Source organism: Haemorhous mexicanus, chromosome 2 (genome assembly GCF_027477595.1).
Source record: "Haemorhous mexicanus isolate bHaeMex1 chromosome 2, bHaeMex1.pri, whole genome shotgun sequence".
NCBI lineage: Eukaryota > Metazoa > Chordata > Aves > Passeriformes > Fringillidae > Haemorhous > Haemorhous mexicanus.
The window spans coordinates 84,067,446-84,087,512 of record NC_082342.1 but is presented as its reverse complement, the minus strand read 5'-3'; the positions used below and the strand labels follow the sequence as shown (position 1 = coordinate 84,087,512).

The 20,067-nt window shown below is 37.2% G+C and overlaps 1 protein-coding gene across 1 annotated transcript in view; it reads left to right on the top strand.

Annotated features, from left to right (window-relative positions):
* NALCN (sodium leak channel, non-selective) overlaps positions 1–20,067 on the top strand; it is a 225,785-nt gene that overhangs the window by 62,564 nt on the left and 143,154 nt on the right. Inside the window, exons 8-10 of the mRNA XM_059839301.1 lie at positions 16,256–16,398; positions 16,516–16,620; positions 19,290–19,376. Coding sequence (XP_059695284.1) covers positions 16,256–16,398; positions 16,516–16,620; positions 19,290–19,376 — 335 coding nt within the window. The remainder of the gene's footprint in view (positions 1–16,255; positions 16,399–16,515; positions 16,621–19,289; positions 19,377–20,067) is intronic.

Genomic DNA, 20,067 nt, shown 5'->3' with positions numbered 1-20,067 from the left:
TATGTGCCACAGCATAAGGGTTTGAGGAGAGCTGAATTAGAGCTTGCTGGGAAATGTGGTGCTGGAGACGTTGCAGCTGGCTCTGCAGGATCCAAGCTTCCAGAGGGCACCCCTAGCTGGGGACAACCTTTGTGCTGCATCCCCTGGAAACCCTTCAGCCTGCCAATGCCCACTGCTGCTGTGTGTGAGTTACAGGCAGAGTAAATGCTCTTTCCACAGTGACTTTCTCATGGTTACCTTCTACTACCCCTTCTCTAGCACAGCAAGGCCTCCCAGCATGATTTTATGCTTCATGTTCTGTGAAGACAGAGGGAGAAATTTGCTTTTGTACTGCTGCTACTTTTTTTTTTTTAATTCCTATGGAAAGCATGAGCTAAACCACTCAAGTCTATTCTCTTCAGTGCCATTTCTTTTTCCCCCAGTGCAGAATGCTAACCAAAGAGTCAGATAACTTAAGAAGCTAAGTAAAGCATCCAAGGGACACATGTGTGCTAGCAATATTGTGGTCAAGGAGAAATAAATGCACACTAGGACAATTTTCTTAATGTGAATTTACTAAGGAAACAAATAGAAAGAGCTGCTTCAAGCAAAACCAACCTCCCAGCCCACCAGTTTTCACTCTTCATGAGAGCTGAAGAAAGGCTTATGTCAAAGACAATAACTATTTGTGTGGATAGCTACTCAACAATTCACAATCTGACAAGGAATGAAGAACAGTGTGAAAAAATAGAAAGAGGAGTTAAAGGTGTGACGGGTATGTGAACAGCCTAGAAACACAAGGTGTGACTAATTTCAGCCATGCTAAGGAGCAGAAAACTCTTAGCCAACAGACAGAGAATGAAGTCAAGCAATTAGAAACCTGTCATTCCATACCAAGAAAATTAGATCCTATTGGTTTAATTATCAGTCAGTGCCATTAAGACAACATAGTGCTGCATAATGAAAGCTGCAGTTACTGGGGATAGAGGTAATTGTTTTCACAGTGGAAGATTTTCACTTTCAGACAAAAGTTGCAGGATGTGACTGGTTTACAGGCTTTGACCTTCAGCACTTGTGCAATGCATGGGACACATGATTTTTTACCTTGTCTCCTGAGATTTGATTATTTTATCCTAGACATCATTTTCGTAAAGTTGGTGAAAATAAATACAACGTGCAATACTCATGCAACATGTCCTCTGTTACTGTAATTAGAGCAGTTTACCAAATAATTTTTGATTCAAGACCTTTCATTTGGTAACACAGGGCCAGCTTCCAGCTTGACATTCTCACTTCTGCTGGGGAATAAGGGGAAATAATGCTATTCCAGAAAATCAAATTCACAGATGGCTACTCTAGAGGAGGGAGCACACACAGAGCAGCAGCTTAGATGTGACTCTCCAGCACATCAGCTTGTCTGTGGTAACTGGCTTCATACATGCTCCTACCCTTTGGCAAGTGTGTAATGCCATGCTCCTTCTTCATTAAATAGTGCACACTCTCACTTTATTATTCTGTTACTCAAATATTTAAATTTTGAATGTTTGTTTTCCCTTTTCTCTATTGTTCTTAGAGCAATAAGAACAGTAGCTGTTTCAGTAGCTACTGTATTCTAAGCCATTGTCAATATCATGGCATTGCCCCATGAAGAAATTCTTACACAATATCTACTATGCATTGAGTGGTATTGGAAAATATCTAGGGTACAAGCTAAAAGAATATTTTGGATCTGCTGTGAAATATTGAAATACTTCTTTAAGAATTGCAAGATCATTTACTTACAGTTACTACATTTCTCATAGCAACTGGGAAAGAATGGGAATGACTTGAAAGACCAAAATCTTATCTAAGAACATTAAATACCCTGCGTATTCCTTACTCTGATCATAAGTTTTGGTTGTAAACAAACTGAGAACTAGATCTTGCAGTATCTAGCAGGTGATCTGACTAAATTTGTTAAATAAGTCTTAAACACATCTTACAAATAGTTACCACTTCTCTATTATGCTATAATTAGGGCACAGTGTTGGGAAATACATTTTGATCCCTTTGCCATAGGGGCATTTTTGTTCCATTAATTGTTTCAATATGCAAATATTTGCCATTTTTCCTAAAATGTCTACAGATATTTTCAGTCAACACACTGCTTAATTGTTCTACCTGCTTTGGAGGTACTCCTTAATATTGAGCAGATTTTAAGACTTTGTGAAGATTCGCAATTCTGTCTCCGGGGAAGAACTGACTGGCCATCTTGGCAGACATCTCCCATACTACCATCAGCCGTCTCCACTCTTATCCAAAAAGTCTTTTAGAAGGTTATCCTCTGCTTTTCCAAAAAATCTGTGCCATTTTCACCTCACTGTGGAGAGTACCATAATGATCACTCTGTTGTCTCATTTCATTGCTGTATCAACCCTCAAGTTAAGTATCGCAATTCACATCCAAAAATGAGTTAGCCATACAACAGTATGACCTTTTTCTTTTCAATATGAAGACTATTGCAGCAACTAAGCTCCAAATTTTGGCACTTAATTTACACAGCTACAGTGAACTTGGATGACTTTGAGCTCATTTCCAGCTAAGCTGCATGCATTTTAAATTAATGCCACTGAAAGAATTAAAATTATTTCTTGCATAAAATTCAAAAAAGTGAAAACAGTTAGCAGATCTACTGTGAGAAGACTTTTTCAGTCATCATTGAGACAGGGGCATCTAACTGTTAATGGAGCATAGATGCTCTATGGTGATGTGCACAAGATAAAAACTTCAGAAATCTGTTCTATATCTCAAGGAGCTGACTCTACACATAGCCGATTTATCTTGACAGAAGTTACCCAGGGGCTTACAAATTCAAATAAGATAGATTAGTCACAACAGGACTTCTGTATGTCTGTTCTGATAAACTGTGGTATTATTTTCTTCTAATTACCTGCCTGTGGCAGGTTTTGCATGGTTTTTTATACTAGTATGTGTACCAGTTACATATCCTTCCGTATTAGCCATTGCTATATTGTACAGGTTAACATATTTCTTACATTTCTTTTACATCTGATGTTTTTGGGCATTTTAATTATAATTCTGAGGTTAATTGACAATTAATTAAATGTCTACCTGCCCCTCTCTTTGAGGCAAAATGCTTTAGTTGAATTACTGTTTAATCTAGAGCAAAGTCCATATGCGTTTTCTTTCTCCTATTTGCTTTTTCTTTTCATATAGAATCATAATTCTGTCATCACCTGGATTTTTTTTTTTTTGTTAGCAAATACAAAACTATGGAGCAATAATTAGGTTTCATGGAAGGGTAGTAGCGATGAATAAAAATTGCATCCTTTGAAAAACATTTAAAAGTTCAGTACTCTACCATTATTATACCATAGCCATGAATATCTATTTTACTGGCATTCACAAAACAAGGTGGTAAATGCTCTGGAAATAGCTGACGTTATTTACTGCAGTCATTTGAGCATTAAGAGAAATTCTGAAGAGATTTTGGAGTGTCACAAGAGAATATTAGTTTTGAATAGTTGCTCTGGGAAGGTTATAGGATTAATTTTAAAGATGTCTGTATGGTTATTTCAAAATCAGATTAGTCTTTGCAGGCTTTTAGCTGGTCATTTTATCCACTGAAGAATGCTTCTTCTACTGTGTCCTTATTCAAACTGTAGTTAACCTGTTTTCTACAGCAGTTTCACAGGTGTCTTAAACCTAAGTGAAATAAACTCTTTTAGTTACTTCATGTCTGTTTCTATTCTCTGCTCAAATACGTTACCAAATTTTTCAGATATGATGCTTTATGTTATACCAGACAAACAAGTCTCTATCTGTATGTCTGGGGTCAGATGTTTTCTGATTTCATTCATTCTTTAGAAATGCTGTGAAATCCATAACACACATGCTTTCATGGACCTATGGACTCTTAAGATCTCCAAGAGCTGTGATCTCTTTTTTTTTTTTATCTTCCTTCTAAACACATGCTTGGTTCCTCAGTCCTTAAGTAGTCTTCTATTTCAGTTAAATATTAGAATTATAAGTAGATTTGACCTGATATGCTGACAGCAGCTTTTAGATTGTTCCAATTGTTAGGGCTTCTGCAGTGAACATTTTAGACCAAAGTATAGAGATATTGTTAGTTTTATATGCAATTCATTTTCTACAGACAGATACAGAACTGCCCCTGTGTCAACAGTGTCCTCAGGCACAAGGGGGAAAGTGCAACTCAGGAACTGAGTTTTCACTGGAGAATTTCAGTGCAGTTCAGAGTAAACACGTGCTTTGTAACATAACCAGACACTGTACTAAGGAATTACTTTCCCCAGCTGTTGTGCAGTACTTTATTAAATCAGCCACATTGCTGAGTTCTTCCTGCCCAGATCACAGTGTTAATCCTTTCTGCCTAACTTCATTAGAAGAATTCTTAGAAATGTTCTCTGTCCGGAAGCCAACGAAAATGAAAATTTCTTTTCTACTTGAGGATTCAGACTGTGTTATTTAAAACAACTGGGCTCTATTGAACTTAGGGTTTGCTTTGGCCTTGTTTTTCATCTGGTAAGAACCTTGGTGATGCATTTGTCAACTCCTTCTTGTGACCATAGGGAACTCTGTTACATTCATTCTTCTTGAAACTGTGAAGTCACAACTTAGAAAAAGAGGCAAAACAAGATTAAAAACTCTTTCAGGACTTCATTTCTCTGATGATTGGAAAATACCTGAAATTCGGCCTACCTCAATTTCATGTCTACTTGTTTCAATGCCAATATTATCTTTTGCCTTTCTTTATGGCCAGAGACAAGTACTTAGTGCTATTTTGCCCTCTGTGTGTTCTATTACTTGGGAGGCTGAATTTGGGAACTTCATACTGCCATTGCTTGTATTCACACTTGGATATTTGGCCATTTATCGTTCAGATGCATAGTGCTTCTGAGCCATATACTGTGAAAACGTGAACTGTGGAACTGTGTCAGGGGCAGGATTTCCATTAGTAAAATCATGTACTTGGCATTGGTCTTTGGTCTGCAAACAGTATGATGTGGACTGACTGGTGTTTACAGTGCTCAAGCCTGGTCTATTGTAGAGCTGAATGATTGATATCCATATGTACAGGAGTTGGTTCTGATCTCCACTGACCCCATGAGTCACCCTTGTGACCCTAAAACATAAATAAAAAACCTGAGATTTTTCAGTCACCATGAGCATTGCATCACATCCTGCTGTTGCAGCCCGCCTGGGATGTGATTTCATAACCCAGTATAGAAGGAATGTATGGCATGTGGGAATGTCAGCCAGGGGAAGATGCTGAGGATGTGAGCCTTCTTGGAATAGTGCTGAAGATGTGTACTGAGGTTGGACTGAGCCAGATGTGGTGCAGGCACGTCCCTCCAAAGATAAGGTCGGGGAGCTGGAGCTACAGCGTTTCACTCCATAAGTGCCGGCAGGAGAGCTACTTTGCAGTAGCCTCAGGCTGTGGTTTGACATGTGATGAGACCCAAGTAGCAACTGCACAGGATGAGGCAGGGCACATGAATGTGTTACTGTCAGTGTCACTGAGGGTGGCACAGAATGATGAAATTATACCAGCTTAATGTCTTTGGGACAGCTTTATGCTGGAAATAGAAGATCAAACCTGCTCTGGTGGAAGCTGGGGTGCAGACAGACAATGCCAGTTCAACCTTTCATTACAAAATGAGGCCGTCAAAAAAAAAAGGGTAATTTTAAGGGGCAGAGTCAGCTTGCAGAAAATCAGCACTTCATATTGTATGGCTGTGGTGCTTTTAACACAGTAGTCAGAGCCTTATAGAGTAAATTTATCATTAAATCATGTCCTGCATGACATTTTATTTATTCCCAATGTTTTTTACATCTCTTACTTTACAGAAGTTAGAACCACAACCTATGACTCATGAATGCTTCCTTTATGGAAGAAAAATAAAAATGTTATATTTGCTGAAAAATATTTAACCAGTTCAGAAGCAATGGAACTTGGCTCAGCACCACCACTCCTGCAACACTTTCCAGGCAAAACCCTAATGCAAGGTGTTTTTTGAATTTTGGTCTTCATTTCTTTGTAGTGTCTATGTGCAGCCTTAACAAATACAAAGATTACTTTATCCATGGTAATATATTTTTTTGTTTTAATAACTAGTAAATATAAGATACTGCACTGGCTTTAGAGAATTCCTTATTGCTTTCTTCAATTCTCTAATTTGAGAAAATTAGTATGAACCTAAAATAGGTGTCTATTTGAAGGTCAAGCTCATTGCCAGTCCACTCCAGGACTGAGTCGCCTGTTCCTATCTTATTTCTTATAGATGCTTAGCTGATGTGTTCTTAAAGAGCTCCAGGAGAAAAACTCTCAGTTATTCCACTCCTTGTTATTGCCTGCTAGCAGTTGTTTCTTCTCTATTACAGTTATCCCTGATTCGAGCTCATGAATCCTACTAACAGCATTTAGTTGGTACTTTTACAAGCTTCTTAGGAAAGTAACTGGAAAGGGTTTTAGTGCCAGGGTACCAGAGATCTGCCTGATGGTTAGTTTTGGAAGCAGATATTTCTTTGAGGTTCTTCTGTTGCATTTGTCTTCATTTAGGAAGCCCATTTCTGAGAGACTGTAGAATTAATGGGTCTGGAAGCAGTTGTGCTTTTTCCTCATGACTGCATCTCATACTGTTAATCTCTGGGGTTTTTTTATGTGGCAGGTAATTCAATAAGTATTTTGTAAACAACATGTTGATAAAATATATGTTTTATGTTTTCATATGTTCTTTTATGTTTTGTGGGGACTTGAATGGTAGAATCTCACAACCATAAATTTAACTCTGTTTCTACCAAAGGAATGATAGATTCTTCTTTTGCTTCAAGTACTAGCATTTAGGCCAGGGTTAAAAATTTTTAATTTGTGGCCTTCCGTGCCTCAAAGAATCTGACTGTATCCAGCTCTCTGAACATCAGCTCCACATGCCTGACTTTGGGCAGTGCGTTTTAAATGTTGGGAACATAATTTTCTTCTCCAAAATGTTACAGAAATGAACTGGCAGGACTTAGCAAACAAGGATCAGGATTTGTTTCTTGTCAGGAAAAAAATGGAACCATAATATAACAACACAAAATTTCTACCCAAGCCATGGTAGGATCTGCAGACACATTGCTGAGGATAACATGTTTATAATGTCCAGCAGTAAATATCCTTATGTGTGCTTTTAGAGGTGCCTTTGAGTTCAGTGAAGGGAGTGGATAGACTTCCAAGGTTAGTTTTTGGTTTGTTTGTTTTTTTAATTGAAGAGTAGAGAAAGAGTTGGTCACTGTGAAGTAAATGGCATGCAGAAAATCAACCCTGAATTTATGCATAGCACTTGTTTGCACCTTCAGATCTGCAAGCTCAGATTTTATTTCACCCACTGCAAATAATTTTCATATGGAAAATGAGATCTCTTTAGCTCATCCTTTGATAAAAGATTGCTCAGAGTAGGTCTGATGTGTATTTCTTGTGAAACTTCTTCAATGAGCAACACCAAAACTTATTTTTCATACACATCCCTTTTTTTTTCAAACCACATGTTGTTCATGTGTCTCAGTACAAAATGCCACATTTTCCACTTTAGCAAAAAGCTTTGAAGAAAAAATACGTTAAATATCATTGGTCTGTAGAAAATTAATGCAGCTTTGAGTCAAAGCACAGAGCTGACACACACCTACTCAAAGAATAAACATCTTTGCAGGTAAACTTGATGCTGATAAAAAAAGAAAAAGGCCTATCTGAGAAAAGAAAAAAGCCCACACTGATTTAACAGTGAGAAATCCCAGAAATTTCTGTTAGGGTGTGTGGGATTATTTTCAGTAGTGCATAAAGATCAGAAAGAAGTTCTGCAGAAGCAGATAATACTGAAAACAAGGTTTAAACAGAGTGTATTAAAACTTTGGAAATTCTCTCTCCCAAGAAATACCTGGCAGTTTATACAGATTTTCTTGCCAAAGGTTTTGATTTTCATCTCCTAATAAACCTGCCAGCTCCTTTAGTCCATTAGTGCTAGTCTTCCAAGAATTCTTTTGATATTCAGTAGATCTCTGGTCATGCAAATACTTTCTTTAAGACAGTCCAGAATAAAAGAAGTCAGATGTTACAAGAATTGGTTTTCTTTCCAATTTAGTATTTTGTTTTCTGAAGGAAAGGAAAAATAGTTGATGGCTTTTTGCTGACATCCGTGTATGGTTTTGGGGTTTTTTATTAATAAAACAAAAACAGGTTCTTTCTCTTTTGACACCCAGCTCTTTTAAATTCAGAAATCTTTAAGATTATTTTGTCATAGACATTGATTGTGTCACTGCTTGAGGAGAGTCTCAGAGTCCCTAACTTAATACAGGCATCTCTGAACTGGGATAATATGGTTGTCTCATAAAGGTGCTGTGGGATTCAGTGTGCTGTTGGCTCACTAAACCACTTGTCTGTGTCTCCACACCATTTCTAACTGCATGTATTAGGATAGTGGGAAAACCAGTCCCTCACATCAACAAAATAGATGAATTATTTTCCTTCTAGTGGCATGTAAAAGGCACCAGGGAGTAGTTAGTAATAGATAAACAAGTCATTGAATGAGTTTCATTTGGGTTTTCTTGAAACAGTCAATCATAGAGCTTCTTCCTTCCATTCAAGAGGGGAAGTTATTGTCTCTTCAGTTGGATTAGTCTGTTAAGATGCATTTGACACTGTATATTTGCTGCTGTTATTCAGATGTGTGGAGGCTAATGAGATTTCTTACATGTATCGGTTTTTATAATGTCTACTTAACCAGCTTTACTGTCTGTTATTTTTTCTCAGAGAAATGCATTGATTTATGTGCTGTTACTGTGTTGTGTTCATTGAATGCTCAGAAGGTCTTGTTAGTTCGGATTTTCTGCTGCTGCTCTTTGGTGAAACTGTTATACAAGAATAAAGTCTTGTTCAGATGTGCAGTATAGCCAAAGCAAATCAAATTGGGATTCTTTGGGGCGGGTTTTTAAAAGTGTCTTATTTAAGATGACAGCAGTTTTACCACTCATTGTGGTAAAATCTCATGCACCTGCTTTTGAAAATGTTATCCATTCAAGAGAAAGGCGCTGACCTCTTCATTTTAAGAGAGCAAGTACATCCTCAGAGAAGCACCTTCAATTCATAGGTGATGCCCAGAGGAACCAAATGAAACTGAAATAGAGCTTTAGGACCAAGCAGCTTTGCTGTTTCATGATTGTACTTATAATGAATTAGATTGCTCTGTCTGTCACTATTGGAAAAGCTAATGCAACAAGTGAACAGTTTTGATTAATAGTGTATAAAATTCAGTGCTGAATTTGCATGCTTTATGTCAAAGATTTGCATACTTTGTTTTTTCTCTAACAAAGTAATTCATCACTACCTTGTTTTTAATAATCATTCCCAGCATTTGGCCATCCAAATGCATAATACCTGTACTAAGAATTCTGCCTTAAGCTTTTCTCTTTAAAATAATAACCCTTAAAGCATTCATTAAATTTTAAATGTAACAATTTGGGGGAATTTCTAAATTTTGATTTCTGGGCTTCCACTTTTACTCTATAAATATGTCTACATATGTAATCTTAAAAGAAGAAGTAACAGTCCTATAAAAAGACGGTTCATTTTCAAAGTAATGTTATTAAATTATAGAGATTCATCCATTGAACTTTTTTAATGTTATACAGATTTGTCATAACATTTACTGTAACAGACATTGACTCCACTATGACTGTACTTGAAATCAGAGGCGTTTCATTGGAAAGACTGAGGTGGTGGCTGGCCCATCTTCACAGCATTCATCTTAAATTCACATCACTCTTAAATCCAAGGCCTAGGGATTTCTATATTCTTGGTTTCTAGATCTGAAGAGTATTTTTACAGTTTGGTAAGGAAAAGCACAGCTATGGCAGTGTCCTACTTCTAGGCTTCAGCCTGAATCTCTGCCCATTCTGCAGAAGATGAGACCCCAGAGACCTGAGAAAAGTGGTGTCCTTAATACTCTCTAGAGTGAAGAAGAGGTGGGAGGCTTGACTGTGCTGCAGAGTTTCCAACTAGCTATGTGTGCTACAGCTCAGCATTTACTTGATTCTCATCAGCTGCCACTAAATTTGTAAAGTTGCCTCCCCACATTCACAAAAGTGATTATATGACAGACAGTATATTAGTCCTACAGCTGTGTAATTGCCAAAAGGAAAAAGCAGACAGTATTTCTGCACATAAAGTCAGCTTTTGAGCTCTGTTGACATTTTGGATCCCTATTTGTTAAGCTATTTGTGAATCTATAGCTATTTAATTTTAAAAAAAAATCAAAGAAAAGTAGATATAAATGCTATTCTGGCTAGATGTCCATAAACAAAGTACACATAAAGTCATTCTGAGGAATGTTCATCTTTCTTTAGACCTTGGACTGGTTCAAAAATGTAAAGCAGATTTCTCTTTTCAAAGCATAAAATATGACATCAGGGAGCTTAAGTGCTATCACATGTTAGACATTACTGGTACAACGAAGTTTTTGTGGACTTCTTTACCCAGAACGTGCTCCTATTTAACCCTGTGCAGTCAATACGTGTGGCCAGCATTGCTGCATTCATATTGGTAAGCTGACTTCTGAATATTGCACACATTTCTAAAATACTTGAAAATAGTGCAAACAGTGCAGGCAAGTCTATTTTTTTTTCCAGAAGCTGACTGCTTTAGTTGAGGTGTTAGGGCATGGTTGGACTCAATGATCTTGAAGGTCTCTTCCAACGTGGGGATTCTGTGATTTTCTGTCTTTTTATTACTAAGTCTGTAGATCAGATTGCATTGATCCTAGAATTTATATTTGAAATGTTCTTTATCTCCATATTGGTGTTTTTATCTGTACAGTCTCTGTTTATAGTCTTTTCTCACACATAAAAGCTTTATCTTCTCATAAGCAAATAGATTTTCAAAATGAAGAATCAGTGACACATCACTACTGTATGTTTTAAGTCACTATGCTTAGCAAGGATTAAAAGACTGTGTTGAGACTGGCAGTGTGGGTTTTTTCTGCTGTTGTAAATCACTTTTTCAGCAGCTTAGTAAGAGGAAAATGGCACTGGGGCTTGAGGTTTCAACAGCGGAGTAGAGCATTGGCATGTTTTGGGGTTTTTTTCCTTTTCCTCCTATTTTCTGCTGGCTGGCAGACTGGCTGGTGAGAGTTGATTTGGGAAAGTAAAATAGGTTTTCCACTCAGGGGCAAGCAACCCCATTAAGCCATTCAGGATTAGTTGATTTTTAGTTGATTTCAGTCCTGCCTGCCAGCTGCTTGCCAGAGGTGTTAACAACTTTGTCCTTGCATTTCTGGACAATTTTTAGTCCTTTCTAGTTTCACTGAAACAATAGTGTAAAACACTTGGAGAACCCTGACCGCATGCTGTGTTTTACAAATACCTTAGTACTTAAAGACAAAATTAAAGCTGACTGCTCAATTAAAATACCCATGCCCTGAAGAAGCATGCAGCTTTGTGATTTTGAGTGAAAGTAAGCAGGGACAGAAGCAGGGACAGAAGCAGGCATGCTAACATTTCCATAGCTAAGGCAGAGGTCATTGCTGTATGGACAGTCCCTCCCAGAGCCGTGTTAAGGAAGGCTGCCTTTCAGCGTGCAGCGCGACAGAGTGAAATTAGATAGCAGCACCTGCCAGAAGGCGGCTTGGCTTTGCCGGCAAATAGGAGAATCAATCCTTTAGCCGGCACAGCGAGAGGTTGACACAGTCTGTGCTCTCCGGGGTGGACGCTCCGCCGCCGCCGGCTGATGTTCCAGATGTGGCCGAGGTGCACGACTCCCATCTAGCGGCTGCTGTAAAGCAAGGACCAGGAGAGCGGCACTGCCTGGCGTCTGCTGCGTTTCGTGCGTGGCAGTGAGTTGGGGTTTAAGCTTTTAATAACAACGCATGGATTTTTACTTTCCTTAATAATTCCTGATTAAAAAGAAAAATAAGAAATTTTAAAAGCAAACTTTTGTTGTTTTTTTTGTTTTGGTTTGGTTTGGTTTGGTTTTGGTTTAGTTTGGTTTATTTACCTGAAGTGGCCCTCTTGTAGATTTTCTTTCTCAGCAGCTTCACAGCAGTCACAAGAAAACTGAGAAAACTCTAACATGGTAAGCCAAGGTAGTCTATAAACTTACACATGCAGAAATTGCTGCTGTTAATGCATAGCTAAATTTAGTTTTCAGTTTTTGCATCTCACTTGGAATAGCTTCACATAACACAGATATTAATTAATGAAAGACAACTCCTCAGCACCATACATTCTCTTCCTCAGATAATATAGGATTTTGAATCAAGAAGCAAGAATGCATCGAGTTAGGAGGAAAGGTTTCTGTTTCTCGACTCAGTGAATTTTTATGTGATTTTTTAGCTCCTCTCCTTTAATTCTGCTATCATAAAACTACAGCGTTATTCAGTGCACTCCTTTTCTCATGTTGTCCATTTGCAGAATGAGCTGGTTATAGAAGGAGATGATGTCACAAAGCATGGTGGTGTCAGAGTCTCAGAAACAAGCAGAAAATCCCGTGTATTTACAAAATGTGCAGAAATATAAAATACAGTACATTAAAGACCATCCCTGCATAGTAGTACTATTTTTCTGTTGACTTTGAGTCCCTTTGTTTTTAAAAAGTACACACTTTCTATATTCCTTAGTAATTTAAAAGACAGGGTTTTGGCAGGAAAGGTGATTTTACTCCCCTAAGAAAAATCATCACTTTTTTCCCTGGCTCTTCTAATTCTTTTTGTTTCCCTGGTAATCTACTCATCTGTAGAGCATGGAAGAGCCAGGTTACCTTGCTTCCTGATTAGGTATGGTTACCATTAGAATTTTCTTTTATTACAATTATTTAAGTGTTAAATCATTTATTTTCCTCTCTATTATTTAGCCCCTTCAGCCTAATGTTGCCATCTTCTAGATCTGAAAGACAAGTGTATTGAAGAAGAAATAAGCCCCCTGCACTCTGGTGCTGAATCCCCATATAGTAAACATACAATATCAGTAAGGATAAAGTTTGTCTCTGATTGCTGTCTTGTCTTCTATGAAGTATGCACCTAATGAAAATGTCACATAAAGCGAGTAAGATTCAATCTCTTTCCCAGTATTTTGCTAAATATTTCATTTTCTGAACTTTTTTAGTTTTCTTTTTGATACTAACCACGTACAGCTGTAAAACATTTCTAAAGGGAAAGTGTTTATTGCTTAGATAAAAGTAGTCATTTGAGATTGATACAGATTATGATGTTGATTTATTGAGTTTTAATCTCTACTGAGAAGTGTTTTCCTTTTTTTTTTGTTTAACTATCATTAAGTGTTTAAAGGACTTTATTATAACATCAAAATGGAATTTATTAGACAAGTTCAACAAAACACAAAGACTCCAAAGCGTATTACTTTATTTTACCTATTTTGTTGTCAGAAAGTTCCTCCCAAATTAATATTGAATGCTTTCAAGGTTTAACCATTTACTGAAATAAATAGGAAAATATCATAAATATTTGGTAGATATTTTATATCTCAAATTCAGCAGGCTGCCCATGCCAACATGCTTAAGCTGATGAGCAGTGTCATAACCACCACGTCTTTAACTCTCTTCATAATTCAAAGCTTTTTCATGGCTGAAAAGTCTCACTAGTTCCTGCAGTTACATTGCATAAATGATGATCCTAATGCTCAGGACTTTGACAAGAGGGGATTGCATTCTGTTGTGTATTGAATAGCCAGGCCCTCCAGGTTTTCAAGTCCTCATTGCCTGTGACACCCATATTCCTGCTGCTGAGGGATCTGTGTTCTCATATGCCCTAACCACGAGACTCTTAGCACTACTCTGACATTAGGTAAGCCCTTTGAACTAGTAGGAAAAGACACTTTGTCACTGATAGAATCAGACATCTGTGGAAAACAATGAATTTGCCCTTTGATCTGAGGGGCATATGTTAGGTTTCATTTATGGCAGCATTCCCATGTCTGGTTTTTTTGGGATGTATCCTACCATCGCTTAAAATTTTGATATTTTCTCACCCTCCATATGGCTTTGAACATGGTGAGAAAAACAGAGTATGTTGCTGTGAGAGGAGAGTATTTTAATAACTTACTTATTTGTTTTAGGAAGATATAGTCCAAAATTAAAGAAATAATCGGAAAAAACAGAAGAGCAAAAACATGCAGTGAGGTAGATGTTAACTAAGAATAACTCTTCTTTTTCAAGACAAAACATTTTATGGTGTTACATCCCTTATTCTGTATGAAAGAGGATTTCCAGGATACAGTGAACTGCATGGTGCCTGGCATCAGTAATGAAAGTTTTATTACTTTCTAGTCACATATGTTAAGCAAGAATGTATACTCTTAAGAGGGATTGCTTTCTAACAGCCTTAAGCCTCTACCAGTTATACACTATAGAGACATTTTTAGTTTAGTGTCACAGGCAAACTCATTTTAATTGGGTTAATTGTGCATTTTTGTCCGTTCACAGTATTGCTTTACTGTGGCAGATGGCCCAGTGATGTGTTATAAATACTTTGCATGACATCCCCTCTATTTTACTAATCTTCGCTGTGACTTTCCCATTGGTAATGACTAATGACAGTTTCCTAGCCAGCAACTTTTAATAGATTCTTTTTTTTCCCTTAATCCCTGCCTGTCCTCAACAGCACTGTTTTGTTCAATAATTTAATCAGTTCAGCAACAGTATATTATTAGACAATTGAACCATTACTTTTTGAATTTTTGAAATGTAAAATACCCATGAAATAATCACTGATTAATATTTCAGTATTGATAGAGACCACTTTTTCTTCTAAAGAAATAGAAAGGGTTTTGTTTTCTATGCTTGAATGATTTTCCTTTCCTTCTATTTTCATTAATGAAAATAGAAGGAAAGCATTTCCCTTGGTCCTGAGAAATCACATGCAATAAAAAACAAGGAATCCAAAAACTAAAAAACCTAACAGTTTTGCTTACCCACCATGCCCATCTTAACCATTTGACACCTCCTATCAAAAGTAGGCATTATACAAAAAAAAAATCAAATTTTCCCTCTCTTCTCTCATAAGAGATTTATCTGCAGAAGGGAAACCCTAAGACAAAATTTGCTCCAAGTTCATCCCATCCCTGTTAGCAGACAAAAGGATATAGATATTACAAATTCAACAGGAAAATAGTAGCACAGAGCTTCTTATAAGCTGCTGTGATTTTTTGGGAAACCCCTGGACTCTGGAATTTCTGCCCAGAACCACTTCTTTCTCTGTGAAAAGGATCAGATAGTCAGCTTTCTGTCTTTATGTTGCTAGCAGCTGCTGTGTTTTGCTAAGGGCAGTGCTCCTCATGCTCCCTCTCTTTTATCAAAGCCATTCCATGAAATGAAGCAGTAGTGGAGCAGAGCTGGCAGGTGGCTGTAGGACAATTCTGTGATTTCACAGCAGTTTGTGAGATTTCACAGTTTAATTTCACAGTTTAATTGTGTTTCTTCTTGGAACAAAAATTGCTTTAAACAAGAATGACTTACAAGCCGTAACTGGTCTATATTTTGAAGCTTTCATTGCAGAGATAAGGAGGAAGGCCAAGCTGGCTAAAGCATATTATCACTCAGACATTAGGTTGAGTTTGGACTTTATGTTTAAAATTAGTAGCATTATAGCTGTTACTCAGAAGTGGTTTCTGCACTAAAAGGTCTCTCATAATTTTGCTTTCATCTTGTCTCCACCCCCTCAAGAGTGATATAGCAAGTTCAACTTAAAAATGCTTTTGAAAGGCAACATATGTATGTTAATGCAGCTACTACCTGAATTTCAAAGCAGTTCAGTAGCTTTCTGTAGATGCTTACTGTGCTTGCTGGTATCAGGCACCTTCTTGGTGTATTGCTGCTTGCTACACAGTGTTGCTGATATTAAAAGTGATTTCTTTAACCTACTGAATACTGATCTTTGTTAAATCTGCCTTTTCTCTGGGATGCTGCTGAATGCAAATTATGGGACAAATTCTGCCTTTGGAGGCATTTGCATACTGCCAGTGAACTCTTCTAAGGGATTATACGTGTCTGTCCAGGGAGGACAGGGAGTCAGTCTGATCTGATACAAAACTAATTAATATGCAACTGCAAAAGGAATAAATGTGGAAATGCACCTGAAAAACTTTGAATGAGGAGAGGAGAGTTGACACCCTTTAGAAAAAACAAAAATAGGATAGATAAAAGTCTGTTTGCTGATACTGAAAACTTTCAGGCCGTTTTAATGCCAAACATTTTCATTTTTTCCTCTGACAGGCACAAGCATATTTACTGTTTACGAAGCTGCTTCTCAGGAAGGCTGGGTGTTCCTTATGTACCGAGCAATTGACAGTTTTCCCCGATGGCGTTCATATTTCTATTTCATCACCTTAATTTTCTTTCTGGCCTGGCTTGTTAAGGTACTGAAAAATATGTCTTTTTAAATTGGTCTGAAACATAGATCATATTAGAATTAATTTCTTCTCTTTTCTGCTTGCTTAGCTTTGTGTCAGCCGTTCTTTCTTTTTCTTTTACAGAATGTTTTTATTGCAGTCATCATTGAAACGTTTGCAGAAATTAGAGTGCAGTTCCAGCAGATGTGGGGGTCTAGGAGCAGTACTACTTCAACTGCCACCACCCAGGTGATGCACTTGAGATTCTTTGGGGATTTGATTTGGTTTAGTTCATTAATTAATAATAAGCAAAAAGTTCTTATCATATATGTTATATTTGACTTTGCATGTTGGTACCTATATTTTAAACCTGATATATGAACTTTCATAAAAATTTTAATTCTTGGTTGCATTATCTAACTAGTCTTTCTTAGAAAGGAATAATAGAGAAGACCATAATACAGTTCTCTATATGGCTAGATATGCTATTGCTGTGTTTGTATTCTTTTTAACAAAGTATGATAATGCTTTTTTATAATCTCATTGGTGGGTTTGAAGTCAGGGCTACTGGATATCACTTTCTGTGCTAAGAAATAAGAGCTGAAATCCCAAAGTAGCTGAAAGAAAAGGGGTCAGAGGATAGCTGAAGTGTTTGGGGAAGCTGGTCCTGGAACTGAGAAGGGTGTGTTGAGACCAAGGAAGAATAGGTTGTAGGGCAAGGAAAGAGATAAGCTCACAGCTGGGGCAGCCACAGAAAATGAGACCCCAAATAGAAATAATGGGGAAGAAGAAACCGTGATAGAAAGGGTGGGCCGAGTAGTGGGAGAGAACTCAGTATGAAAAAGAAGAGCTACTGGTTTGAGGTTTAAATTCTCTCACTCATTATTTTAACAATCAGATTATGTGTCTCAAATGGGCAAAAGACCAGGCTTTTCCAGGGTGGTGCAGTTTGCCATCTCTGAGAAGAACCAGTACCAGCTGCCTGCAGAAAGCTCTTAGAAAGACAGATATGCAAAACATACCCATGAGGGAATTTTTTTCTAACCATGTAGCTGGAGATTATTTGTTTTCCTAAGCCAAAGGATTTAAGTTTTCAAAATTAATTATTGAATATTTTTATATTCTTTTTTATATTCCTGTAATGCATATGTAAATCTAGTCCTTTTCTGCTGGCTGGTACATTTTTTGCTTCAAACAGACTTTGTGGCAATAATTTCTACTCTATATATATATATATATATGTCTTTTTCAAAGCAGACTTTGTGATACCAATTTAAAGTCTAAAAAAAAGGACTTTTCTACATGACATATGCTTAGCCTGAGGAACTTAATGTTCATAAGATAAATTCTGAGCCATATAGGCTTATCCAGCATGCTCTGAACTAGAGGATGGAACAGAGAGTTCAATGTAGGGAAACACAAGAAGCAGCCAACATTAAAAAATATAAAATATTCAAAATAATGTCATGATGCCAAAGAATGTGAATATGTTGAATATAATCTGTATCATGCAAATTAAAAATAGCTTGCTGGCTGCAGACAAGCAAATGGTTTGAATGGCTACTTCATTCCTCGAGTCCGTAACATAATGGGATATCAAGAGAGTCCAGGTTACCAAACTGCAAAAATTATTTATTTTTTTCTGTATTAAGAATCTCAGAAAATATCTTGCAGGATTTCTTGTGCAAAGCACCAGCCAAAAGTTAAAACTCATGCTTGTTTTGTGCAGGAAGTAGCCTTGAGAGCTATGCCTTAATTTTCCTGCTTCGTACATTACTGAGCTGTTCCTCAAACTTGTTCCTATAGAAAAGAAAATGAGTGTCCAGGGGTCGAAGTCTAGGAAGGGGTCTCTATAAAAGGTAAAAGTAGGTTCTTCTAAAGCACTTTAGCAATGTACTTAAAAGCATGGTAAAAAGAGGAGTAACTGTGATGGTCTTAGCTGGCAACTCTTCCCAGTGCAGAGATGCTAAATAACGACTTGGAAGAATTACAACCATATTTGGGTGACACTGTTCCCAGTCTAATGAGCACTTCTCTCAGGATGACTTTTAAGCTTCAGCCACCCTCCTGTGGCTGTGTTCTTGAAGCGACTAGTTTGAGCGCTGGGTGTCAAAGATAAGGTGGGAGTGAGGTCGGAACTTTGCCACACTTCATTACAAAATATATGCAGATGGCAACTCAAAATGCTAGAACCATTCATTTTCTTTCAAGGAAATTTTCAAGGACAGTGTTAATCACTTTCAGGTGTGGTGTCTTACTGTTCCTTATGTCCAGCATCATTTTGTGTCCTAATTTCTGAGGAAAAAAACCCAACAAAACAGAATTCCTATGTCTGCTCTTCCGGGGCTATTGATAAAATGTGAATACCACTGTGGTCAAGACAGCCTTTTCCATTGCCATCATTAGAGCTTGGAAACATTCAGCTATTTACAGGAATTTTAATCTCTGTGAAATTATACATAAGGACTGTCCAGCTACTCTTGATTCGTATCAGTGCAACAAAAATAAAGTGGTCCTTGCAGTAAAATAATTTTGCCAGTAACAAAAGATTACCAAACGCACCTTGAAGCTTATTTATGTGTCACAATGTATTTTTTTTCTTAGGATAAGCTTACCTTAGTAAGGAAATTATTCTGAACAGGTACCACTATCTAATGATGCTGGTCAGAGATTAACTGAATTGTTTTCTATATCAGGACTAATAGAGACACATTATGTTTGATGTTGTCTGAGTAGGCAACAGACAATTGTTGGAAAAAGCATGTTACTCTTTTTTTCTGTAGCAAAAAGAATCATCCCTCTGTTATTTTAAACTAGCTGTCATGAAAATGCATGCTGGTCCTTAAGGGGAATGTAGTAGATCTCACTTGTATTTATTGCCACACAAAACATTTCTGACAACAGTTTTCCCTTTCAAGATGTTTCATGAAGATGCTGCTGGAGGTTGGCAGCTTGTGGCTGTTGATGTGAATAAGCCCCAAGGCAGAGCTCCTGCATGTCTACAGGTATGACATTGCTTTTTAATAAATCTCTGTGTGTGTTACCAGCATCACTCAAATGTTGCTATAGGGAAATTATGCTGAGAAATAGCTACCATAGTTTTAGTCATATATTTTTTGAACCTTTTGCTTTCTGCAGTGCAGATTTTTTTCTTGAAAATCACAGATCAACAAATAAAGATATACCACCCCCAAAGGGAAAAGATTGGAAAAATCCTTCCTGATAAGGTTCTGTTTTGTGTGCTTATGAGAGAAAAATTTAAGATGGTAAAAAATAAAATAAAATAGTTAATCATGTTCTATCTCTCAGAATTTGTATACAAATATATTCCATTCCTAGGATAGTTGCATCATAAATGCTTGTTTATTAAGTGCAAAATGCAATAACATATGCCAAGAAGCATGACTAATCATAATAAACACAGAACTACCTAATTTCTCTTGTTCCTTTGTAAAAATCGACTTACAAAAAAGGGAGAAGAAGCATGTAGGGAGCAAGCCATGCAGTGTTTGAAACTTCAAGATTTGATATTCTTACTTGGATAGACATTAATTTGTAAAAGTCTATCCTCTTTGTTTAAATAAATCCAGATTAAGATAAGTAATGTTTCTATAAATCCATTTTTAGAGCAGAGCACTGTACAGCAGCTCAGATTTTTATTTGCGGGTTAAATAATGTCATTTCTGGATAAAACAA